The sequence below is a fragment of the Leptidea sinapis genome, chromosome 37 (genome assembly GCF_905404315.1).
Source record: "Leptidea sinapis chromosome 37, ilLepSina1.1, whole genome shotgun sequence".
Lineage (NCBI taxonomy): Eukaryota > Metazoa > Arthropoda > Insecta > Lepidoptera > Pieridae > Leptidea > Leptidea sinapis.
In genome coordinates this window covers 4,887,330-4,907,578 of record NC_066301.1, presented here as the reverse complement: position 1 = coordinate 4,907,578, position 20,249 = coordinate 4,887,330, and the positions used below count along the sequence as shown (strand labels likewise).

The 20,249-nt window shown below is 35.0% G+C and overlaps 2 protein-coding genes across 3 annotated transcripts in view; one reads left to right on the top strand and one right to left on the bottom strand.

Annotated features, from left to right (window-relative positions):
* Positions 1–72: 72 nt before the first annotated feature.
* On the top strand, positions 73–9,849 carry LOC126975775 (protein NipSnap). Its single transcript, XM_050823811.1, has 6 exons — positions 73–273; positions 357–539; positions 1,309–1,477; positions 2,034–2,167; positions 3,568–3,701; positions 8,556–9,849. Exons 1-6 carry the CDS (start codon positions 218–220, stop codon positions 8,702–8,704), a joined length of 825 nt encoding a protein of 274 aa, XP_050679768.1. The 5' UTR covers positions 73–217; the 3' UTR covers positions 8,705–9,849.
* A 3,049-nt stretch (positions 9,850–12,898) lies between these two features.
* The window catches only part of LOC126975736 (serine/threonine-protein kinase Tao), a 41,337-nt gene continuing 33,986 nt past the window's right edge, over positions 12,899–20,249 (bottom strand). The window contains exons 21-22 of one of the 2 annotated variants that reach the window (XM_050823745.1): positions 19,778–19,932; positions 12,899–15,862 (exon numbers count right to left, since the gene is read on the bottom strand). In XM_050823745.1, coding sequence (XP_050679702.1) covers positions 19,809–19,932 — 124 coding nt within the window. In that variant the 3' untranslated portion in view covers positions 12,899–15,862; positions 19,778–19,808. Of the gene's footprint in view, positions 19,933–20,249 lie in introns of both variants that reach the window. The other variant, XM_050823744.1, reaches the window with a different exon arrangement.

The following is a 20,249-nucleotide window of genomic DNA, read 5'->3' as shown; positions in this document are numbered from 1 at the left end:
GGATTTATTCTCTTTCTACAACGAAACAGCTGATTCAAAATGACACTGACATTTGAAGGTGATAAATTTTATACAAAAAAGGCAATTTAGTTCGTATTTATAACAAATAGATAAGATAATAAAGAAATTCATATCACAGTGTAATATCGTCAGTAGCGCTGTACTTCTGAATCGTCTAATATTACTATCAGTGTTTAGTGTGTTTAGAAAAACGAGCATGAATTCGCTAAGTAGAATTACGGTTCTAAGTTCAATTTTGCCGAAAAATGCAAGGTAAATTTTTAAATATGGAACACTTCTATATTAAATTGTGCAGTTGAATAGACTATACATGGGAATATTTTCTTTATTTCTAGATTACTTGGAACATCAAATACACAATTAAATGCTGATGATGGATGGCTTTCGAAACTTCTCGTACGAAAAATTGAACCAACAAAGGAGTCTCACAGTCGAATGCTTAGCGACAAGGAGATTATCTATGCATTACATACACACAACATTCGGCCTGATTCTGTTGATAAATATCTAAAGAACTAGTAAGTTTGCCGTCAAGAAGAAATGTCGGCCGGCGAATTTTTGATTATGCAACGATCTATTATTAGAGTGATTATAGGTTTAGATCACACATGATATATTGCGCTTAATGTAGAAAAATGTTATCACTGATTTATCCTTGACCTTCCCATACAAAGGTTGTTAAACTGTTTACTACATAGATAATGCTCATGTCAAGTTATGGTGTCGTAGGCAATATACATCAACCATAAAAAAGATTTGTTTTTAATTATCACTGTAATTGAAGTAAAATAGAATATTGATGCTTAGATGGATATAATGTAGTTCCCACACCTTGTCAATGCTTTGGAGGAGCACTGAGTAAAGATTTAAAATGTGTGCAGTGGTGATATGGATGTCCTATTTGGTAAATAAATATCTGCATTTCGAATTGTAATCAAATTTGTACATTCATGATCTCAAAATAATGGCAGTTGAAGAAATGGTGCAAGATATTCTCCCAATCATAACAACCAGGGAAGTGATAAATAAAATAAACCTTTTTATTTTTTTTCTGTTTGTCAGTTTATTCACCTAGAAGCCACTTACTAGAAATAAAATGAAATTACTTATAAATTTACTTTTAATTTATACATCTTGTCATTGTATTAAATCAAAATATATTAACAGAATCTTAACTTTAATTTTAAAACCTCATCATTATTGAGTGTGGTAGCACAATTTACAGCACAGCTGTGAGAAATCATTTCCAAGTCATAACAATTTGTAATTTACTTAATTTTTTAACAGCAAAACTTCAGTAGCTCTTGTGGAATCCAAGAAGTCAGAGATTGGCTGTGAGCTGGTGGGGTCATGGACTGTTTCTGTGGGAGACATGGATCAGGCATTGCATTTATGGCGTTATGTGGGAGGATTTGAGAAGATTGATAAGGCTAAGATTTTGTTTAAGGAAAATCAGGTAATAGCACAGAAAATATAGAATAATTGTTATCACACTTTGCAAACTTTAGGAATGTTTTGGTGACACTATATATTACAGTCCATTGCAAGTAAAAAAATGCACAATATTATTAACATAAAATGATAGATCTCAATCAAAATAATTATTCAATTAGCTGTAGTTGCCTTACATGAGTAATAAGCATATCTACATATAACATACTATATATATTTTTATAGTCAGTTCTTTTATATGGATAACACAATGCATAATATTCATTAATAATAGCTTTTTGACCTGGCCATCTAATTAAGGACATTTTCTTAATTTCAAATTACAAACATTTCTTTTCTTTATTGTATTTTTTTATGTAAACAATAGTAGGGTAAAAAAAGAAGAAAATAATATTCAAAATAAACATCAACTACCTACAATTTTAAATTTAAACTAACTTTAAGTAATTATTTACGCAAAGGATGGCACCATGCAGATGATGAAAGTTGCATGGTGTCTTTCATAAATGGAGGTAAAAAGTATCTACACCTTTTAAATTAACTTATCTCAATGATTTCAGGAAATCCGTACCTTAGAGAAGGAACGGGGTGACTTTGTGCGGTCTCGTCACCTGCAATACCTGCTTGCATTCAGCTTCTGGCCAACAGGAGAGCCTCGCTCTCCGAGCAACATCTACGAAATAAGATCTTACAGGTAGGTACTGTAATAACTTAATACACAGCTGGATATTTTGTACATTAAAAAATGTCAACCAGGTCAGGACTTGGAATTTTGCTTATGCAACTGTTTTATGCTATATATTTATTTAACAAATTCCGCCAACAAGCATAAATATTTAATTATGAATATCATATTTCCAGGCTATTCCAAAGTTAACACCATAAAAACCTACATAAGAAATCAATAGAAAGTGGTAATTCCTTGTCGACTGTCACTTATATAATTACTAGCTGACCCAGCAAACATTGTATTGCCGATATTAAAATCGCGATACAAAAGTAACTGTTGATCGTAGATGGGTGAAAATTTGAAGTTGTATGTATTTTTTAATGCTGACTCATAATCAAACAAATTTAAAAAAAGTAGCGGGAAAATTAATGGGATAAAAAATAGATGTTGTCCGATTCTCAGACCTACCCAATATGCACACAAAATTTCATGAGAATCGGTCAAGCCGTTTCGGAGGAGTTCAAAGTTTAACACCATGAAACGAGAATTTTATATAGTAGATAATTCGACACTTGCTGACCCAACAGATGTTGTTCTATCAATAGAAAAAAATCAGAAATATGTAATTTTATTTAGTTAAGTAGTTAAAAATGAAACAAAATCGTTTTTCTGAATGATCATATTTCCCTTCAACTATGGTTCCTTGTTTGTAGTTGGCAATTGGTGCAGGGGGAGGGTCATATCACATCAAGCAATTTGATAAATGGTGTAAAATGTTATATTATTTAAAATTGTAAGGATTACTATCTTATTTGTGTACACATTTTACATTACTGATTTATAATTGCCAATTTTTTAAAGTATTAAAATGGATATAATATCTTATCCTCCTCCTGTGATTCCTCTGGTGTTGCAAGAGAATGTGGACGGCGGCGACCAATGACCTGTATAAATACCACTGGACAGGCTGTTCCATATGTTTGCACAGCTAATTTTTTGTGCCTATTTGAATCGCCACTCGCGAGCGTCCAGAGAACTAATTTTGACGTATAATACAAATAGCTGCCAAGAAACGTACAATACTCTGAAGTATTTTTACATTTTGAATTAATTTCGTTCGTTTTCCGTGTTATTTATTCTTCAAGAATCAACTTAATAAAAAGCACACAATTTTTTTTGTAAATATTTTCTCACCATCTATCGATGTTTTCTGAGGTTGCCATCACTAGTCTTAGTATCGCAGACTCTCGCTACATGGCCAACAGCGTCAAAATGTCGAATATCAAACAGGCACAAAAGCACTTTGACAGCCGCCAGTCCAGTGGTATGTAGTAGAGGTCAGTGCTTCACACCAAGTGACCCGTACGTTCTTTTGTCCTCCGTTTCCATTAAAAAAAAAGTTTATGACAAAAATTGTATTACAGTTTGAAGCCAGGCACAATGATCGAGTGGGGCAACAACTGGGCCCGGGGGCTCACATACCGCCGCGCTAAGAACGAGGCCTTCGCCGGCTACTTCTCTCAGATCGGGCGTCTGTACAACGTTCATCACATTTGGTGTGAGTTGTTGATTATGATTATATTGTTATAATTGATTACCATCTAATTGTACGGCTCTATGAATGGCTTGTTAGGCGACAGAAAAAAGTTTCACTTTAAAATTATACCAAAAGTAGTTTAGTTGTTTTACTTAGGTAATATAACTTTTATCTCTTTAATAGGGAAATTCGATTCAAATACCAAATCTTTTTTCAATAATTAACCCTAATTGCATAGATAATTTATGCTTATAGACTGTGACAACTGGGAATACTTAAAAAAATATTCTACTACACTCTATTTTCAGCAATGAACGCACAATAAAACAAAGTGACTGACGTTTCGCGGGTGTAAGACGTAGCTGTCATGTTCACTAAAGCATGGCCTGTTGTTATGCGTTGACTAACAGCAAGTAACGGCTCTATGTAGACGTATAAATTTCATAATTTAGCTTATTTGCTTATTTTACACTTTAGTTAATTGTGTGCACTTCGATAAACTAAATCAAAATATTTAATTTACACAGCCAAATGACATATTTTTTCATGATATTTTCATGAAAAAATCTTGAAAATGAACTACTTGAAAAATCTTTCTTAAATAATGTGTGGGCTCAATAATATAGATATCTATTAATATTGCACTTAAGGAGCACCGCTTCACTATTGTAAAAAACAGCATCAATAAAGTATTTCTTATTTTTGTCTATCATTGTTTCTCACTAATTGTGAATCTTCATAGGCGTGCTTATGTCAAAAGTGAAATAAATAGTTGGCAGTGTATAGTCATTGGTGTCACAAGATGATAATGAGATATAAACATACATATTTGCTTTAAGAGCAAAAAGGACGGGTAGTGGACACCTGACGGAGCTGTCAAGCTTAACTGCCCGTCCGTTGCTTACTGTTATCATTAATAATCAAAGTAGCAAGTCCTAGTAACCATTACATCATCCAAACGAGTGATGTAATGTTATACTGAATTTCATTACAACACTAGTTTGGATAATGTAGTGGTTATTAGGGAATTGGTTGTTTTGATGTTGGCAATAAGCTAACTGTTTTAGAATCTCTTATATAGGATTTATATTATGTGTGTAGACAAAGTCTTGTATGCTGTTGATAATTAGATATTAACCCTATTCTTGGCAATGTATCTCTGCAGATGCATCAAAGTTTGAAAAATTCTCAGTCTATCATTTTTTCGCTAAACCGAAAATATCTATGAAAATATTTAGATGTTTTTATGCTTTTCGAATGTAACTTAATTTTTTTAAAGTAAGCAAATACGAGTGAACTGTAGAACCCCTTTAATTTTCAACGGACGACATGCTCCCGCGCAAACAGGCAAGAAGAATTGGTCTGGTTGGTGGTTATATTCACATTTTAAATGGGTGTATCTCGTTGTACACACTGCCAAATCTATAACCGATTAAATAACCTTACAAAATCTTAGCTTATTTTCCTTTTGTTTAGGTAAATAAGTTGAATGTGCTTTCAATGGGCAGAAAAATACTTGCTTTGGTCCCAGAACCCAATCAATCATCAAATGATGAGCGAAATTCGGAGTCTGACTGTGAATTTGGCAATATTATTTTTCAAAAGCACTTCAGTAATGTATCTTCACCGAATTCTTCGCTTCAAAATTTTCACTTACTTTCTGACGGTGAATGTGACCTTGCAAAAGTGCAAACGATATTTGATTCCGGCCCTTCAGTACCACACAACTGCACTGCACAACCACTTATTGGAACCATTTCCCTGAACTCTTCAGCTCAAGATTCTCTTTTTTCATCCATACCTCCGTCACCAAAAGACCTAGGATTAACCGAATAGTACCTGTTACACCTGAGCCATCGCCACCTACAGTAGTTGCTTCACCATCATCATCCAACATAAAGAATACGCGTTCTGAACAGCCAAGATTTGCTGTTAAAGACCAGCGCCCATAAAAAGGAAGTATTTAAATTTCTATTGGATAAACAAGTAACTTTGAACAAGAGGCCGAAATGCCAGTTGGTCTGCTGTCATCTGTCCTGAAATCATCAGGCACTGCAACGCGCACATCTTACGAACATGTTGCTTGCCCTCTACAAAACTGCAATGAAAAGTTGTAGCAAATACTTGCCAATATTTTCACAGATCTTGGACATCTTGTGCGTAAATAACGGCTTAATTTTATAAATTATCATGTATAATACAAGGGCTACTGAATTCTGGGAGCACACAACTATGAAACAAATCTGATTTTGTGCCACCAACACCAAAGAAAACCATCAAAAAACCTCGTACTGCAAAGCCAACTACTACGTCAGATTTGATGGATGTAATCATTTTCCAACATTTGGGGCCAAGAGTCGATGCAAACCTTGCATAAAAGGGCAGACCAAGGTCTTGTGCAAGAAGTGCGGTATGAGACCATAGCTACTGGACGTCAAAATTGTTTTTTTTTTTAATTTCCATAGCAAGAATACCTAAGGTAATCTCATTTTGTCATATTGTTTCTCAGAGAAGCTTTTGTATTTTTGTTTATTTTGCTGGTTTGTCATCAGAATTGATATTAAATGTTTTTTTTTTTGGATTTTAACAAAAAGAACTGATTTTTGATTAAAAATGCGATAATTTTTCTTATTTTTCTAACCAAATTATATACAATAAGGTGATAGGTAACTTGGCTATGTATCTTTAAAGATACATTGATATCTTAACATATTGTCAAGGACTCTTGGCACTGTATCCTACAGGACACATGTGTTCTTTTAAAAACTACTCTCATCGGATTTTTTTCTGCATTTTTCTTAGCATCTTTGGGTTATAAATATTACATTATTATGTTATCGTAAAGTGAGCCTTATCATATCGTTTTAAGAACCATAAACCGAACTATAAAACACACGTCCATAATAAAATGATCCCCACACAGTACTGTAACTGCAAATTATATGGGAAAAAGAGCATTTTAAATTTAACCGGGTAATTACAGTTTTTTGTTACAACTAAGACGTTTTATGCTGCTGAAAATCCATTTATATTTTTGGAATAAATAATTGTGTCGCTTATTAAGACGAAAAAACATTTATTAATATCAAATTATTTATAATTGACAATAAGTAATTTGTTATAAAATAAATGCCACAAGTTAGGATTTCATCCCCACCATCTGGATGTGTGGCGGTCCTCCACAGTGCGGTTTTCAAGGTGCTTTCTCCCTCGTACTACAAAGCTATGGAATGAGCTTCCTTGTGCGGTGTTTCCGGGACAATACGACATGGGTAACTTCAAAAAAAGCGCGTACACCTTCCTTAAAGGCCGGCAACGCTCTTGTAATTCCTCTGGTGTTGCAAGAGAATGCGGGCGGCGGTGATCACTTAACACCAGGTGACCAGTACGCTCGTTTGTCCTCCTATTCCATAAAAAAAAATGCATTTTATCACAAAAACTATAATTTTGAAGTAGGCTGTATATGGCTATATGTAATTACTCTTTTGGCGCGTTAAAAATAAAGCTTCCGCGCCATTTCCCATAACTTTCATCTTTAGTTTGTATCGCAGTTGTTGCTGTGGTAAATAATTGTAAAAATGTCGAGTTTTAGTACAGAAGATGAACGATTGATAGATTTAATACCGCTAGAAATACTTAATGCAGCACAAATTGCGATCAAAAACAATTCAATATCGTTTTGTACATTAATTATACATTCACCAATTGTTTCTGACAATTAAACGATTTATGCAATACAGTATGTTTTTTCCTCTCAAGTAGGTATGTTGAAAAGTGCGTATGAAACTCTTTAATCTCTCAACTTGCGCACTTGACACTGATTGATTTACTCACAGCCTCGTATATAATGAGCAACTTAGCTTCCTTGGATCATAATAATATACTCTTTTGAAAACATTTTGGTAAAATAAAGAAATGCAACTTACTGGTGAAAGGTAATGATGTTATACTTCATGTTTTACTTTTATTTCTGTACCTTTATGATCATATAAATGATCGATGTTTCAATTGAATTTGATTGCGCAGATGATAGGTTATATTATATGTACACCTTCCTTATCTTAAAAACGGCATGGCCGATCTTGATAAAAATAATTCGTTTGTAGTAAGAACATGTGATTGCGATAAATGGCTTATAATAATTAGTCTGGACATAAATATTGTTCCAATTAAAAACTGCAAATATTTCTTTTTTTGAAATCCCAAAATTTGTATAGCAACGGTATTTAGTACCTACTTGGCTATTCTTTTGAAATAATCAGTTAAGAAATGACCACGTCTCTTATAGGCTGCAAGTTTAATTCATCTTTTAAACTACGCGACATGGCTCTAAGTGGTATCTTCATCTCCCGAGATAAAATCTTTTGCTTTCGGACAGGATTTCTTCGAATTCTTTTCCTTACTGGTTTGAGCACTTTTTTCGTACGAACACTATGTGGCGGGCCAGATATTTTTCTGTCACAAACAGAGGAGGCCTCATTGTATCTATTAATAGCCCGGTACACAAACATTTTATTAATACCAAGCGTATAGTGAGTTTTAAAAATTGCATTTGGCTCCATACCTACTTTATGTAATGCAATCACAGCGATTCGATAAAGAGAATTTATCAACCCACTCCATTTTAATATCGCAAAATATTGTACGATGTATTGGCGCCAAAATGAGAAAAATCAATGCACAATCATATAAAAATGACAGATTCCAAATTCAAATATAATATTTTGTTTATTTTTAATTGTAACAGTATTTATGGCCAGACTAAATATATTTCACCAGCGATGGAAATATTCTCATAACAAAGACAATATGACGTCGTATGGTAACCAAGTATCGAGCACGTCACTCGTTAATATGGACGTTTTGACGTTGCAGGCTACAAGGACCTGCAGGCGCGGCGCGAGACCCGAGAGAGCACGTGGCGCAACCCCGGCTGGGACGAGTGTGTGGCCTACACTGTGCCGCTCATCCGGGAGATGCACTGCCGGATCCTCGAGCCCACCGAGTTCTCTCCCACCCAGTGATCGGACCATCCCCCGCCTGCTATGAACAAAGGAACTTCTCGCCCACCCGGTCTAATATACTCCGCCCTGCTGCATCAATAACAAATCACCTTGCTTTACTTATTACAAGCAAGGTACCAAGCCTAAATTACTATATCATATTGTTCTGGTAGAACTTTACACATATCACTGCCACACATAGTGTCAATCATATAAATGCGCAATACTTCTCAAGATATTTTGTAATTAAAGTTTTTGAAAAATTATTCACTAACGAATGCATAGATATAAACGTTAATGCTTATTTTTCATACTATACAGTTAATTATAGGCGAAATCAAATCATATTTCTATATTTTATATAATATTTTATCGTAATTACTAACTTCAGATGTTGTATATATATTGCTTAATACGTTATAACTTGCCAACTTTACGTACAAATATAATTTCGAGGTGGTTTTTAGTAAAATGTATTTGACATTCGCGCAATTAATGGATATGCAAAATGAACTACATAACAAATATATTGTATTAAAGAAAGATCTTGAAATGCAGAGTTGCCCAAATAACATCATTAAGAATTCTAATCAAATTTGAGAAAATTAATGATCTTGAATTCAGATTCATTAAACGGTTTACAGTAGGTATGCTATTGTTATTATATGCATTCAAAGGGTCATTAAAATTATAACATGAAATTCAATACTAAGGGCATAATTAGATGAAAATATAATATATTCATTTTAATGTTAATAAATTAACAGTTTTTAGTAATGTATTCATATTTTATGAATTAGTATCAATCAATGTGAGTTTAAATAATCGTTCCTGGTAGTGATAATCCTTAATACCAATAATAATTATATAAATTATAATAAAACAGTTTCTAATAACATTTTTGTATGTAAAATTGATCACTCGATCTCGAAGTGATGGACTCCTCCTAACTTCGATATATCTGTAACAAAACGTGGTGTTACATCACAAACAGAATGTCTTTACAAAGTCATAATTAGCACTTAAGTAAACACGTAAATGTAGATGTAGGTTATATTTTAGATTTTTTATGAATCTGTTATGTATGTTTTGTAAGAATCAGAATATTATCATTGTATAATTACAATAAAATTTTGTTCAAATACTTACAATGTTGTACAGCCCAACCGATGTTTTATTCAATTTTTACTTTCACAACTCCTATAAATGTTGACCAATTTATTTATTTAATTAATACAGTTTACACCAATTACATTAATTAAAGAAAAAAATATATTTTCTCAGACATTCATCTCGCTCACAGTACTTCAGGCATTCTGACATTATTTCCGTCCATTCATCCGCAAACAAGTCACACTCAGGAGAGCGTTGAGCGCAGTGAGGGTTCGGGTTATAGGCGACTGCGCATGCGCTACTGTGCGCCTCTGCGGGACCGCAAACAGTTCATGCGGTTGCGAAGGTATTTGTTTGGAACAAAAAACCGACACAGCTTATCACTTAACTCGGGAACATCGATCCTACCATGAAAAACTTTACAGGCAGTAGTGAGTTGTCGATACTCCCGCTGAACTTAATGATTATAACAATATGTTTGTAGTTTTTTTTTATGGCAAAAGGAGGACAAACGAGCGTACGGGTCACCTGGTGTTAAGTGATCACCGCCGACCACATTCTCTTGCAACACCAGAGGAATCACAGGAGCGTTGCCGGCCTTTAAGGTAGGTGTACGCGCTCTTTTTGAAGGTACCCATATCGTATCGTTCCGGAAACACCCACAAGGACGCTCATTCTACAGCTTTGTAGTACGAGGAAGAAAGCTCCTTGAAAACCGCACTGTGGAGGACCGCCACACATCCAGATGGATGATATCCTAATTTATGGCGAGTCGTGCGAAGGTGGAATTCGGCGGCAGAAATCAGGTTAAACAGCTCTTCGGTACACTCCCGTTATAAATGTGGTAGAAGACACATAATGAAGCGACGTCTCTACGCAACGCCAAGTGATCCAGCCGTTCAGAGAGCTGCTCTACGTTGCACGCGGTCAAATGGATCGAGCCTGACACTAGGGTGCGCCAGACCAGAGATGACAGCAATACTCCATGTGTGGCCGGACCTGCGCTTTGTAGAGCGCTAGAATGTGGGCCGGCTTGAAGTATTGCCGTGCTCTATTTATGACGCCCAGCTTCTTCGAAGCCAATTTGGCTTTGCCCTCCAGATGACCACGGAGTTGGCAATCACTCGAGATTTCGAGACCCAGTATTCCGATACTAGGCGAGGCTTTAAGAGTACAGTTAAGACAGAAAACTGTTGGCGAGCTCTGTTTTCGTTCTTACCACCCCTGCCCGTCGCTTTTGTGGCTGCTACCGTGGCCACCACGGTTTATTTTATTTTATGAACGTCTTGCGGGACGTCGCGAGCAATCTTAATATCTGAGCCAACAGTTATGAAATATTATTTGGATAACTGATTAGTTGACATTATCAAATTTCGTTACACGAAAGTGCAAAATAAAAATGTAAGGATTATTCAAACGGGTTAATTAATAAAAAGTATTTATATTTCTGGCAGTACTGTTATAGCGACACAGAACAACAGAAACTACAGAACTATTAACCAAAGTCAAAAGTTAACAATGAAAACTTCAAAAACAAAGCAGTCATAGCTGGCCATATACAGTGAAACTTGGTTAAGTGGGACCTGGATAAGTGAGAAACCTCCATAACTGGAACTCATGCTGAGGTCCCAACACTTTGGCACTGAATTACCTCTGTTAGTGGGACGAGGTAAACCTCTATATCTGGGATTTGTTCTTTCGATTTATCATCATAGACAACATTGTTTGTTTACTCATTCTTATTCTACCCACAAATTCCATCTGATGGCTGATATTTCCAAACGACAAACTAAAATGACAGATTTTTGTAATTAATACATTCTGTTTCCATATTCGTACATACATATTACGTGTAAAAACGTGCTTGAATATTTTTGTTGATTACATTTGTACCTTTAAGTACATAATATTTTTTTTATTAAAACTCATTTACATACTTATGTATGTAAATGACGTTACACGTTATTTTATTTAATGATCGCACCTGTATAACTGAAATAACCTGTATTCTCACCTCTATTAATGGAACCCGCTGTAAATGAGACAGATATTTATTTATACCTGTATATCTGAGACACTGGGTAAGTGGAATACCTCTATAAGTGAAACGACATTGCAGGACCCTTGATGTCTCACTTAACCAGGTTTCACTGTAGTAGATCCATCATTTAATTTAAATGGCGCTTAACTGCTATATAACACTCACGCTGTCTTTATTCGATAGATAAGTAGCAAGTAGCCTAATCGTAACTTTACTTGTACATTGTGAAACTGCCCCGAAGCCTTACAATTTCAATGCTATTTGCTTTAGTGGTGTCGTCGACTAAAATATATGTATTATATTCCGGGGTAACTTCGCCCACTTTCATCACAAGTTACTCTAACTACTGAAACGTCCGGGCAACTAGAGCGGCTTTTTTCTTTAGTCAAACGTCCAGGCAACCAGAGTGGCCCAGTCGACTTGCGTATTTATTTTGTGTTATAATCTGTAGTATGAGTGAATTAGCTTGTCAAATACGATTTTTAAGACTCTATGGTAAGTAATTGTAATAGGCTTATCTTTAAATATCAAGTATCCGAGCAAAAATTAAAAGAAATAATTAATTGAAAATCGCTTTGCGGGGGGAATTGTCTCATTAATCGGACGTTGCAATAGCTAAAAACTAAACTCACTGTACTCTCCATAGTGAGTTAAGATCAACACACTGTTTGAAGTTCTTAATAACGTTATTTAATTTTCTTAATCCCTTAATTTCCCTATGAATTATTGATCCACTTTCATTTTTACGAATAGGTGTTCATATCAAACATGACCATACTGTCTCAAGAGCTTACTTCTGCAGTTCAACTGGTCAATGTAAGAACGGCTTTCTAATTTGTGAAATAAGTTAATTCCGTAGAACAGGTTGGATAATGACAGCGCAGGACCGATCGTCGTTGACATGGGGAAGACCTCCGTCCAGCAGTAGAAGTCTTTTGGCTGAAATGATGAATTTACTATGATCTAGTTGGTTGTATTAAGTGTTGTCAGGGTCACTTCATACAAAAATATTTTCTCTTTTTGGTCTAGACATGAAATGCATTGAACAAATAAAACTATACTAAGAGTTCATAGCTATTTATTTTCAGTTTCGATTTTTTAATTAATAAGATTATATTACAATAAGTAATTAATGATAATAATAATTATTAAAACTACAAGTCGATTGTGTTATTAAAATATATAACAAAAAAATTAAACAACAGGTGCGTCGCGGCCGCCATTTTGGCACGCACTGGCGCACGCGTCGCCGCACCACTCATCAATATTGCTAACTACGCCTCAGCGACGAACTTCTATACAATCATAATAAAATAATATAAAATGTGTTACAATGTACATAATACGAGAACAATCTAACTACGAGCTTAGCACTTCTAGAGTATCTTGTCGCTGACTTACAAATACGTGACACATCTACGATACGAACGGCCGGGGGTGGGGGTGAATGGCAAAGGCGGAATCATGGCGCTCTGGGTTTCTAGTCGAGGTCCAATGACCAAGCAACGCCACATGTTGATTAATAGACATACCGACACTACATCGAATGATTAGATAATTATTTTTAATACATTTGCTCCAAAGGTGACAACTTTCCATGCGTGATTAGCGAGCGGAAATTTATCTCACTAGTGATTTTTTGTTTTCTTCCGGCATATTACTTCCAAATTTTGGAACGAGGCTTTTTATCAGTTTTCTGAACAATAATTTTGTACTCAATGACAATTTAACAGCGTAATTACTATTAATGAAACTTAAAATTAAATTATTTTGAATTTATATATTATATAGATTGTCATTTAATTGGATTAACGCATAACAACCGTTGCCGTGCCATGTACTCTAAAAAAACACTCATTCCAACGAAATTACATTTCTTAATTAATAAAATTTTAAAAGTTTTTTTCTAATAGTGATTATATAATTATATTATTTTCACAAATGTATTTAAAACGTCATTCGATACACATGCGGGATTGTCATTGTCATTTCTGTCCACAATTTTAACTATACAGTAAAATTATGGAGCCTAACCTTAGTGTTAGTTTTACTAAAGAATCATCAGGAAGTTTTAATTCAAGCTATAGAACTTCTCAATACTTTGTCTGGTGGTGTAATACTATTGAACAAACATTTACCCAAGTTAATGTCAAAATATAAGCAACATAGACCCATAAATTGTTCCTATGACATTTTGTTTCCGGTACTCATAATTGCATTTGCAGTCAATAACCAATAACCAGTCGGATCCCAAAGAAATACTTGATTCCGCGAGTACCAGTTTTAACAGGATTCTACGTTTATATACACATGTAGTTAATTTCTATATATTCATTAAATTGTACAATAATTGTGGAGTTTTAACAAATACGCCAAATTTCGATAAATAAGGGCGAAAATGTCACTGCTAAGTAAGCGGTCACGTTACAACTATCGTACGCATATTTACACTATAATAATTTATAATAATCATTCACACCTTACAGATAGCCGTACAGTAACATTATCATATCTAGAATAAATTATACATAAGCCAGCTTTATTATCAATCTGTTGTGTGGATTGTGAGTCTGTATATAGAGTAGTAATGTAAACATCCTCTGTGGTGCAATAGGCTGAGCCGCTGACTCTTACCACGGAGCCCCGGGTTCGATACTCGCCCACCACGTACATATCTATTTCTTATTCATATGTACGTTTATTCTACGCTTTTATAAGGTCATGTGAGAGTAGGCTGCGGTGATCACTTACCATTTTGTCCGAATTAATAAAAAAAAATATCATGCATGCACGCATCGTTAAAATATAATTTTGTCTACAGTAAACATAGGGTTTAAAGTTTGGTATCAATGGTTTTTTTTACTATAATATTGGATCTATACATAATTTTTATTATCTAAATGGTACATCAATAAATTTCAAACCCGCGCAAAAACGTGAGCCTCATAAAAAACATCTGTATACTATAGTTTGAGCAGAACAAATACGTGTATATTTTAAAATCTAATTGAATTCCTAACGCTGCGAGCCCCCCCCCCCCCCCCCCGCACCGTCACACTAGTTACTTCTCTATTTACACAAACAATACACACTAGAATAAAGCCTAATTTGTTTGGGTTTAAAATACATTCACTACATAATATCGTGATAGTGACGTCTCAAACAAGGTTGAAACATCAGGTTAACCCAAAAAGCCTCCATCATGTTAAATATTGCGTTCATAATTATTTGAAAAACTCATTTTAACTTCTTCTAGAAAAAGATTGCAGCGAATCTTTAAAAAACAATTAATTTGACGAGTAATTTCGAACACAAAGTTTTGTGACTTTATTTAGGTTATTGTCAGTTTGGTCAGTATATGGGGGCGCTTCGTAGGGGCCCCGCCGACACAACATCGGTCGCCGCCCCCGTTTACATCTACACGTATATTTACAAGTCACCCACCGGCGGGCGCGTGCACCAAACACACCGACATCTTAATGTACACATAAATACATGTCTACTTCCACATTATTTTTTAACGCTACAATAAAAATCAACACAATAATACAAGACAAATTAAACAATACACATCCTGTGATGTTCAAGCAAATGTTATAAAAAATTACAATTAATTAACATAGCTTTGTTAGTGTCAAGTATAAAAACTAAAATTTGGATAATTATGACTAAAATCAGCGTAAAAATATTAATATAAAATCGTCTATACAAATGACTGGGTACGCTTAGATGACAAATACAACATTTAGTTATATAAACATCGTCTATATACAAAAACCAACGTTATGTTAAATCGAATAGTATTGTTTCAAGAAAGATATTACCGAAGGTGGGACACGAACTTTGTTCTTAATGCGCGAGTTATTTAGATAGATTTAGAACTATTTATTAGTCGAACGGACTGTTTAGTGCTGATAATAATTCTGTTTACGTTAAGTTTCGGCCGAACTAAGACTTCCGCACCTTCCGACCTCGTACCCATACAAGCCGCCTCTTAGTGATGTTACGCGTCAGACAGCACAGACCTATTATTCAAACAGGAATACTTTTAAAAAGAATGTATTGACAAGTTGTAAGCTTTATTACAATAGTGGGAAAGTTTATTTTTCGTAAAGTTTTTAACAACGCCTTTTATCTAGCCAACCTGAACAAGTGGATCATAAACATGTTGTGATCGATCCTAGTTAATAATATTGATTTTGATTAAATTCGACTTACTCATTAAACACAACAATAGCGTCTCAATAACACTACAAGCTCACACCGGTCACTTCTCGCTCTCACAATACGTTAAACGTTAATAAATCTAACCTTTATCATTATATCATTGTTCTTTATATTATACAGATTGTCTCAAGGCGACGCGCGCTCGCACCAGCAAACATTAAACATTACAAATTATAGTTTTCATATTAACGATACATTTGTAGTAAATTATTTATGCAAGTAATTAAATCGGGATTTTCATCTTTTGTTACCGATCGACACGCTGCGCCGTATTTAATGGAAAGTATATATGTATGTGAGGGAAATTAAAACAGCAGAATATCAGATTAATAATCCGGAGACATTGTTTAATGCTTTACCAATATTAAGTGGAATCAAGCGCCATCCATCTCACTATTTACACAAGCCACAGTTCGCTATCTAATCTAATTACTATAAAAGCACCCCAATTTCAAAATCTAAGGCGTGCAATAGTTAATACTAAATATACAGCAAGTGTTAAATTATTGATGCAAAAAGTTTTAACTTATTTACATAACGTAAGCAATAAGCCTCGAATCATTCATGTGTCAGCCTATGTCTGGTAAAATTGTTTCTAAAGTATAAACTAATGATATGAATACAAAAATCTTGACTATCTTAATATAAGACAAAATAATTATTAACAGTATGTCTTTTATATAAAAAGCATTACAACTGAAATAGAAATTGGTACAAAAACAGTTGATTTAAATTAGTTTTGTGCTAAATATCAAATGATAGAAGAGACGAATTCTTATAAAATAATAAAGAGCTACATGTTCGACGTTACATAAAACAAAACTACCCTCAATAATTAGCACCTTTAACTGTATTCTTCTTATACCCCGTGCCAATAACGAAACTGAGATAATTAATTTCAGGAATAGTAAATCCTACTATGGGTGCGTAAGTATTCAAAACTATCATAGCTTTGAAAGTTATACCCACAATAAAAATAAAAAAAAAGTTATACATCCAATCAAATAGTTAAATTTCGGTTATGAACACTTTATCACACATGCATGTATATTTTACTAAACAGGTGCGAGCGAGCGCGCGCGTTCACTCATCCTTGTCTCACATAACGCATTAGTTAATACTTGGCCTTGTGCAAACATAGAGAACAACTTCCAATGAATCTCCTTTCTCTTTCATTCACCTTAATTTAATTTGAAGTCGTTCGTTCTATGTGAACCCGGCTTTACGCGTGCACTTCGGCATACAAATAATTTAAACGCAATCACACGGCGATAAACCATTCGCATCTCACGTCGTAAGCAGTATGTTATAATAATTTAAATGTACCTATTTAAATATTTTCAGAAATATAACCCTTACTACTATATACACAAGACACTATAATACCGCCTATACTATTATAATTATATGCCTAGCAACGGGGTCGTATATGCATCTTTCCTATCGTTGTATAGTTCGTATGATATCGATTTCTTTCAATTCACCTAGTGAAAGATTGGGCGATTTGTTATAATAGTGGCAACTCTCGGTCTACGATGTGTTAAGGAGGAATTTAAATGAACAGTAAAGCATATGTATAAAGAAAAATGGGAGGAAATTTAAACTTTAAGCATTAACTTTTCATAATACGGCATGATATTCTTCTACTAAGTGACAACTAATAATGATGGCTACTTAGTGTTCGAAAAGCTCCGTAAAATCTTCTCGTCCCAAATACTAAAGTGTCTAAAGACGAAGGATACCAGTGTGTGTTGCCAGCGATGACATACGGAGACGAGGTCTTCAACTATGGGCCTTATGAGTAAGCTCATGGTCGCACAGAGATCATCGATTAAGAAATAAACAAAGTCGCTGACATTGTCGAGATGGTGGCGGAACTGAAGTGGCAGTGGGTAGGGCACATAGCTCGACGGACAGATGGCCGTTGGGGCAGTAAAGTCCTTTAATGTCGACCACGTACCGGAAGACATAGTGTAAGTAGGCCCCCACAAGATGGACCCGCAATCTAGTCGAAAGATCGCCGTGATAGGTTGGAAGAGGGCAGCGAAGGACCGATCGAAGTTCTTTGGGGGAGTAATTTGCCCGGCAATGGACGTCTTCCAGCAGAAATGATGAAGCATTGCTTCTAATAAATGTAAACGACGACGACGGAGGTGGTGTACATACGAGCTCCGAACTAAACATCATTTAATAAACATTATGTCCAGTTCGAGGCCACGAATCTATCAAATAATCTAAAAACCAGTGCCGCGTATTTTAGTTATCTCAATACTGGTAAAATTTTGGAAGACGATATAATAAAAGATAACCATGCGATGGAAACGCAAATCAATAACACTTTCTTTGTTCTCAATTCACTGAGATATTTAACATGCGGTAACATTGAAAGTTTTTCAAATTGGATGCCTAAGTGCTATAAACATTGCGAAAAACACAACACAGAAACAAAAAAAAGCTATGGGTTGGGCGGTAGTTTTGATGAAAACTAAAACAGCATCATTCAAATTTTGTAATTACTAGGAATCAACTCGTTCTTTCACAAAAACACAAGCCGTATTATTTCACAGTTTCTAAACAGGAGTCTATTCTAAGACGTGGCTATTCGGCAAGCGATAACAAACGTTAACAAACAGCAACGAGTTATTTGCCGCTTCTCATTAAAGCTCAAATATTTTGTAGCTGGCAATGCTTATCAATTGCTTATCCATTTATATGTCAATCTTTGTCGAACATGTATTAGTTTATGAAAAGAATAAGCTCCTAATTACTTTCTACATTAATTTTAAATTATAGCCGTGAAGTATTGCACAATACTACATCACAAATCGGTAGGCACTTTTATCTGTTACTTATAAATACCAAAAAGATATAATATATTGAATAATTTGGGAGTAAACAAATGTCACCGTTTCATCATCTATATTGCAGTAGATTAAAATCAAATATCAGCAAATGTATATTTGTATTAGAAACTTGTATTCTTGTCTAATATATGCGCATGCAATGATAGGCGGTATTTACCTTAGTTATAAGTTCATTTGATGCGTAAAAAAGTCGATATGCTTGTATAGTATAAGCTTTCTTATTTTTCATTATATGATATAACAAAAAAGAAATAAAAACTTTTGTTATAATAAATCTTAAGAATGGCTACATTATGCCATGGTTTAACCATAGACTTAGAATACACTAGCGTATAAACTAACGCATGACCAAATCAATGTTTGCGTTATCTAATGTTTTTAATGTCAAGCGTCGCTGACTGTTTATTACTTGTCCATCAAAATTGGTTACAGTAACAATCGATTCGCTAATCTTTACTATCTTGCTGTTTCTCCGTTAGATGTGTTCTTCTCTCTCGCACGCTTCGTCTATACGCAAGAATATTTCAAGTCTATGGGTGTACATAACTAGCAACAGTTGAATTGGCTAGCGCTTAGCAGAATGGAACCAGTCCAAATGCAAACTTAGCTGAGTTTTTTGTGGATGCGTTCAATATCTTTGCTACAAATACTAGAAGTGAACTGGTTCCTTTTTAAATTGGAAATATCGGATAAGTTTTGTTCGGGATGTCAAATAGTAATTTTTTTTTTATGATTTTGTGGACTGGTTCCTTTCTGCTAAGCGCTAGCCAATTTGAAATTGACATACCCAGATTTAACCAAACAAAACGCTATAATCAATCAAACAATCAAAGAAGGTCCATTTCCAACCACAGAGTGCCCGTCATGTCCCCCTCCCCCGTCACAGGGAGCCCGCGGGGAAGCTGGTGGACGAGTTGCTGTGGGCCAGCGACAACATGGAGCCCGACAGCGACTGCTCCTCGTCGCCGAACGTCTCGCCGCGCCCCTCCGCTATCGCCATCGCACTGCGCCCGCAAACAGTTATATTTTAATACGGCACAAACATGTGCTTTACCTAACATGCGGGACTCGAACCCGGGACCTCTCGCGTTCCGTGCGAGCGCTCTTCCACTGAGCCCTGATATGTCTTGATCAGCTCTCGGACTGTCGCAGTTAACGCGGGAGGTCATCGGTCCGGCATCGTTCATAAGTTGTGTTTTCAAATTTAATTTGTGTATAATCCCAGAGGCTATCACTTAAAAAATTAAAAACAAATTGTTTAAGTAAAAGTCAAATATTTTTTTTATGAAAATAAGGGACGCGACAATTGATTGCGGTAATT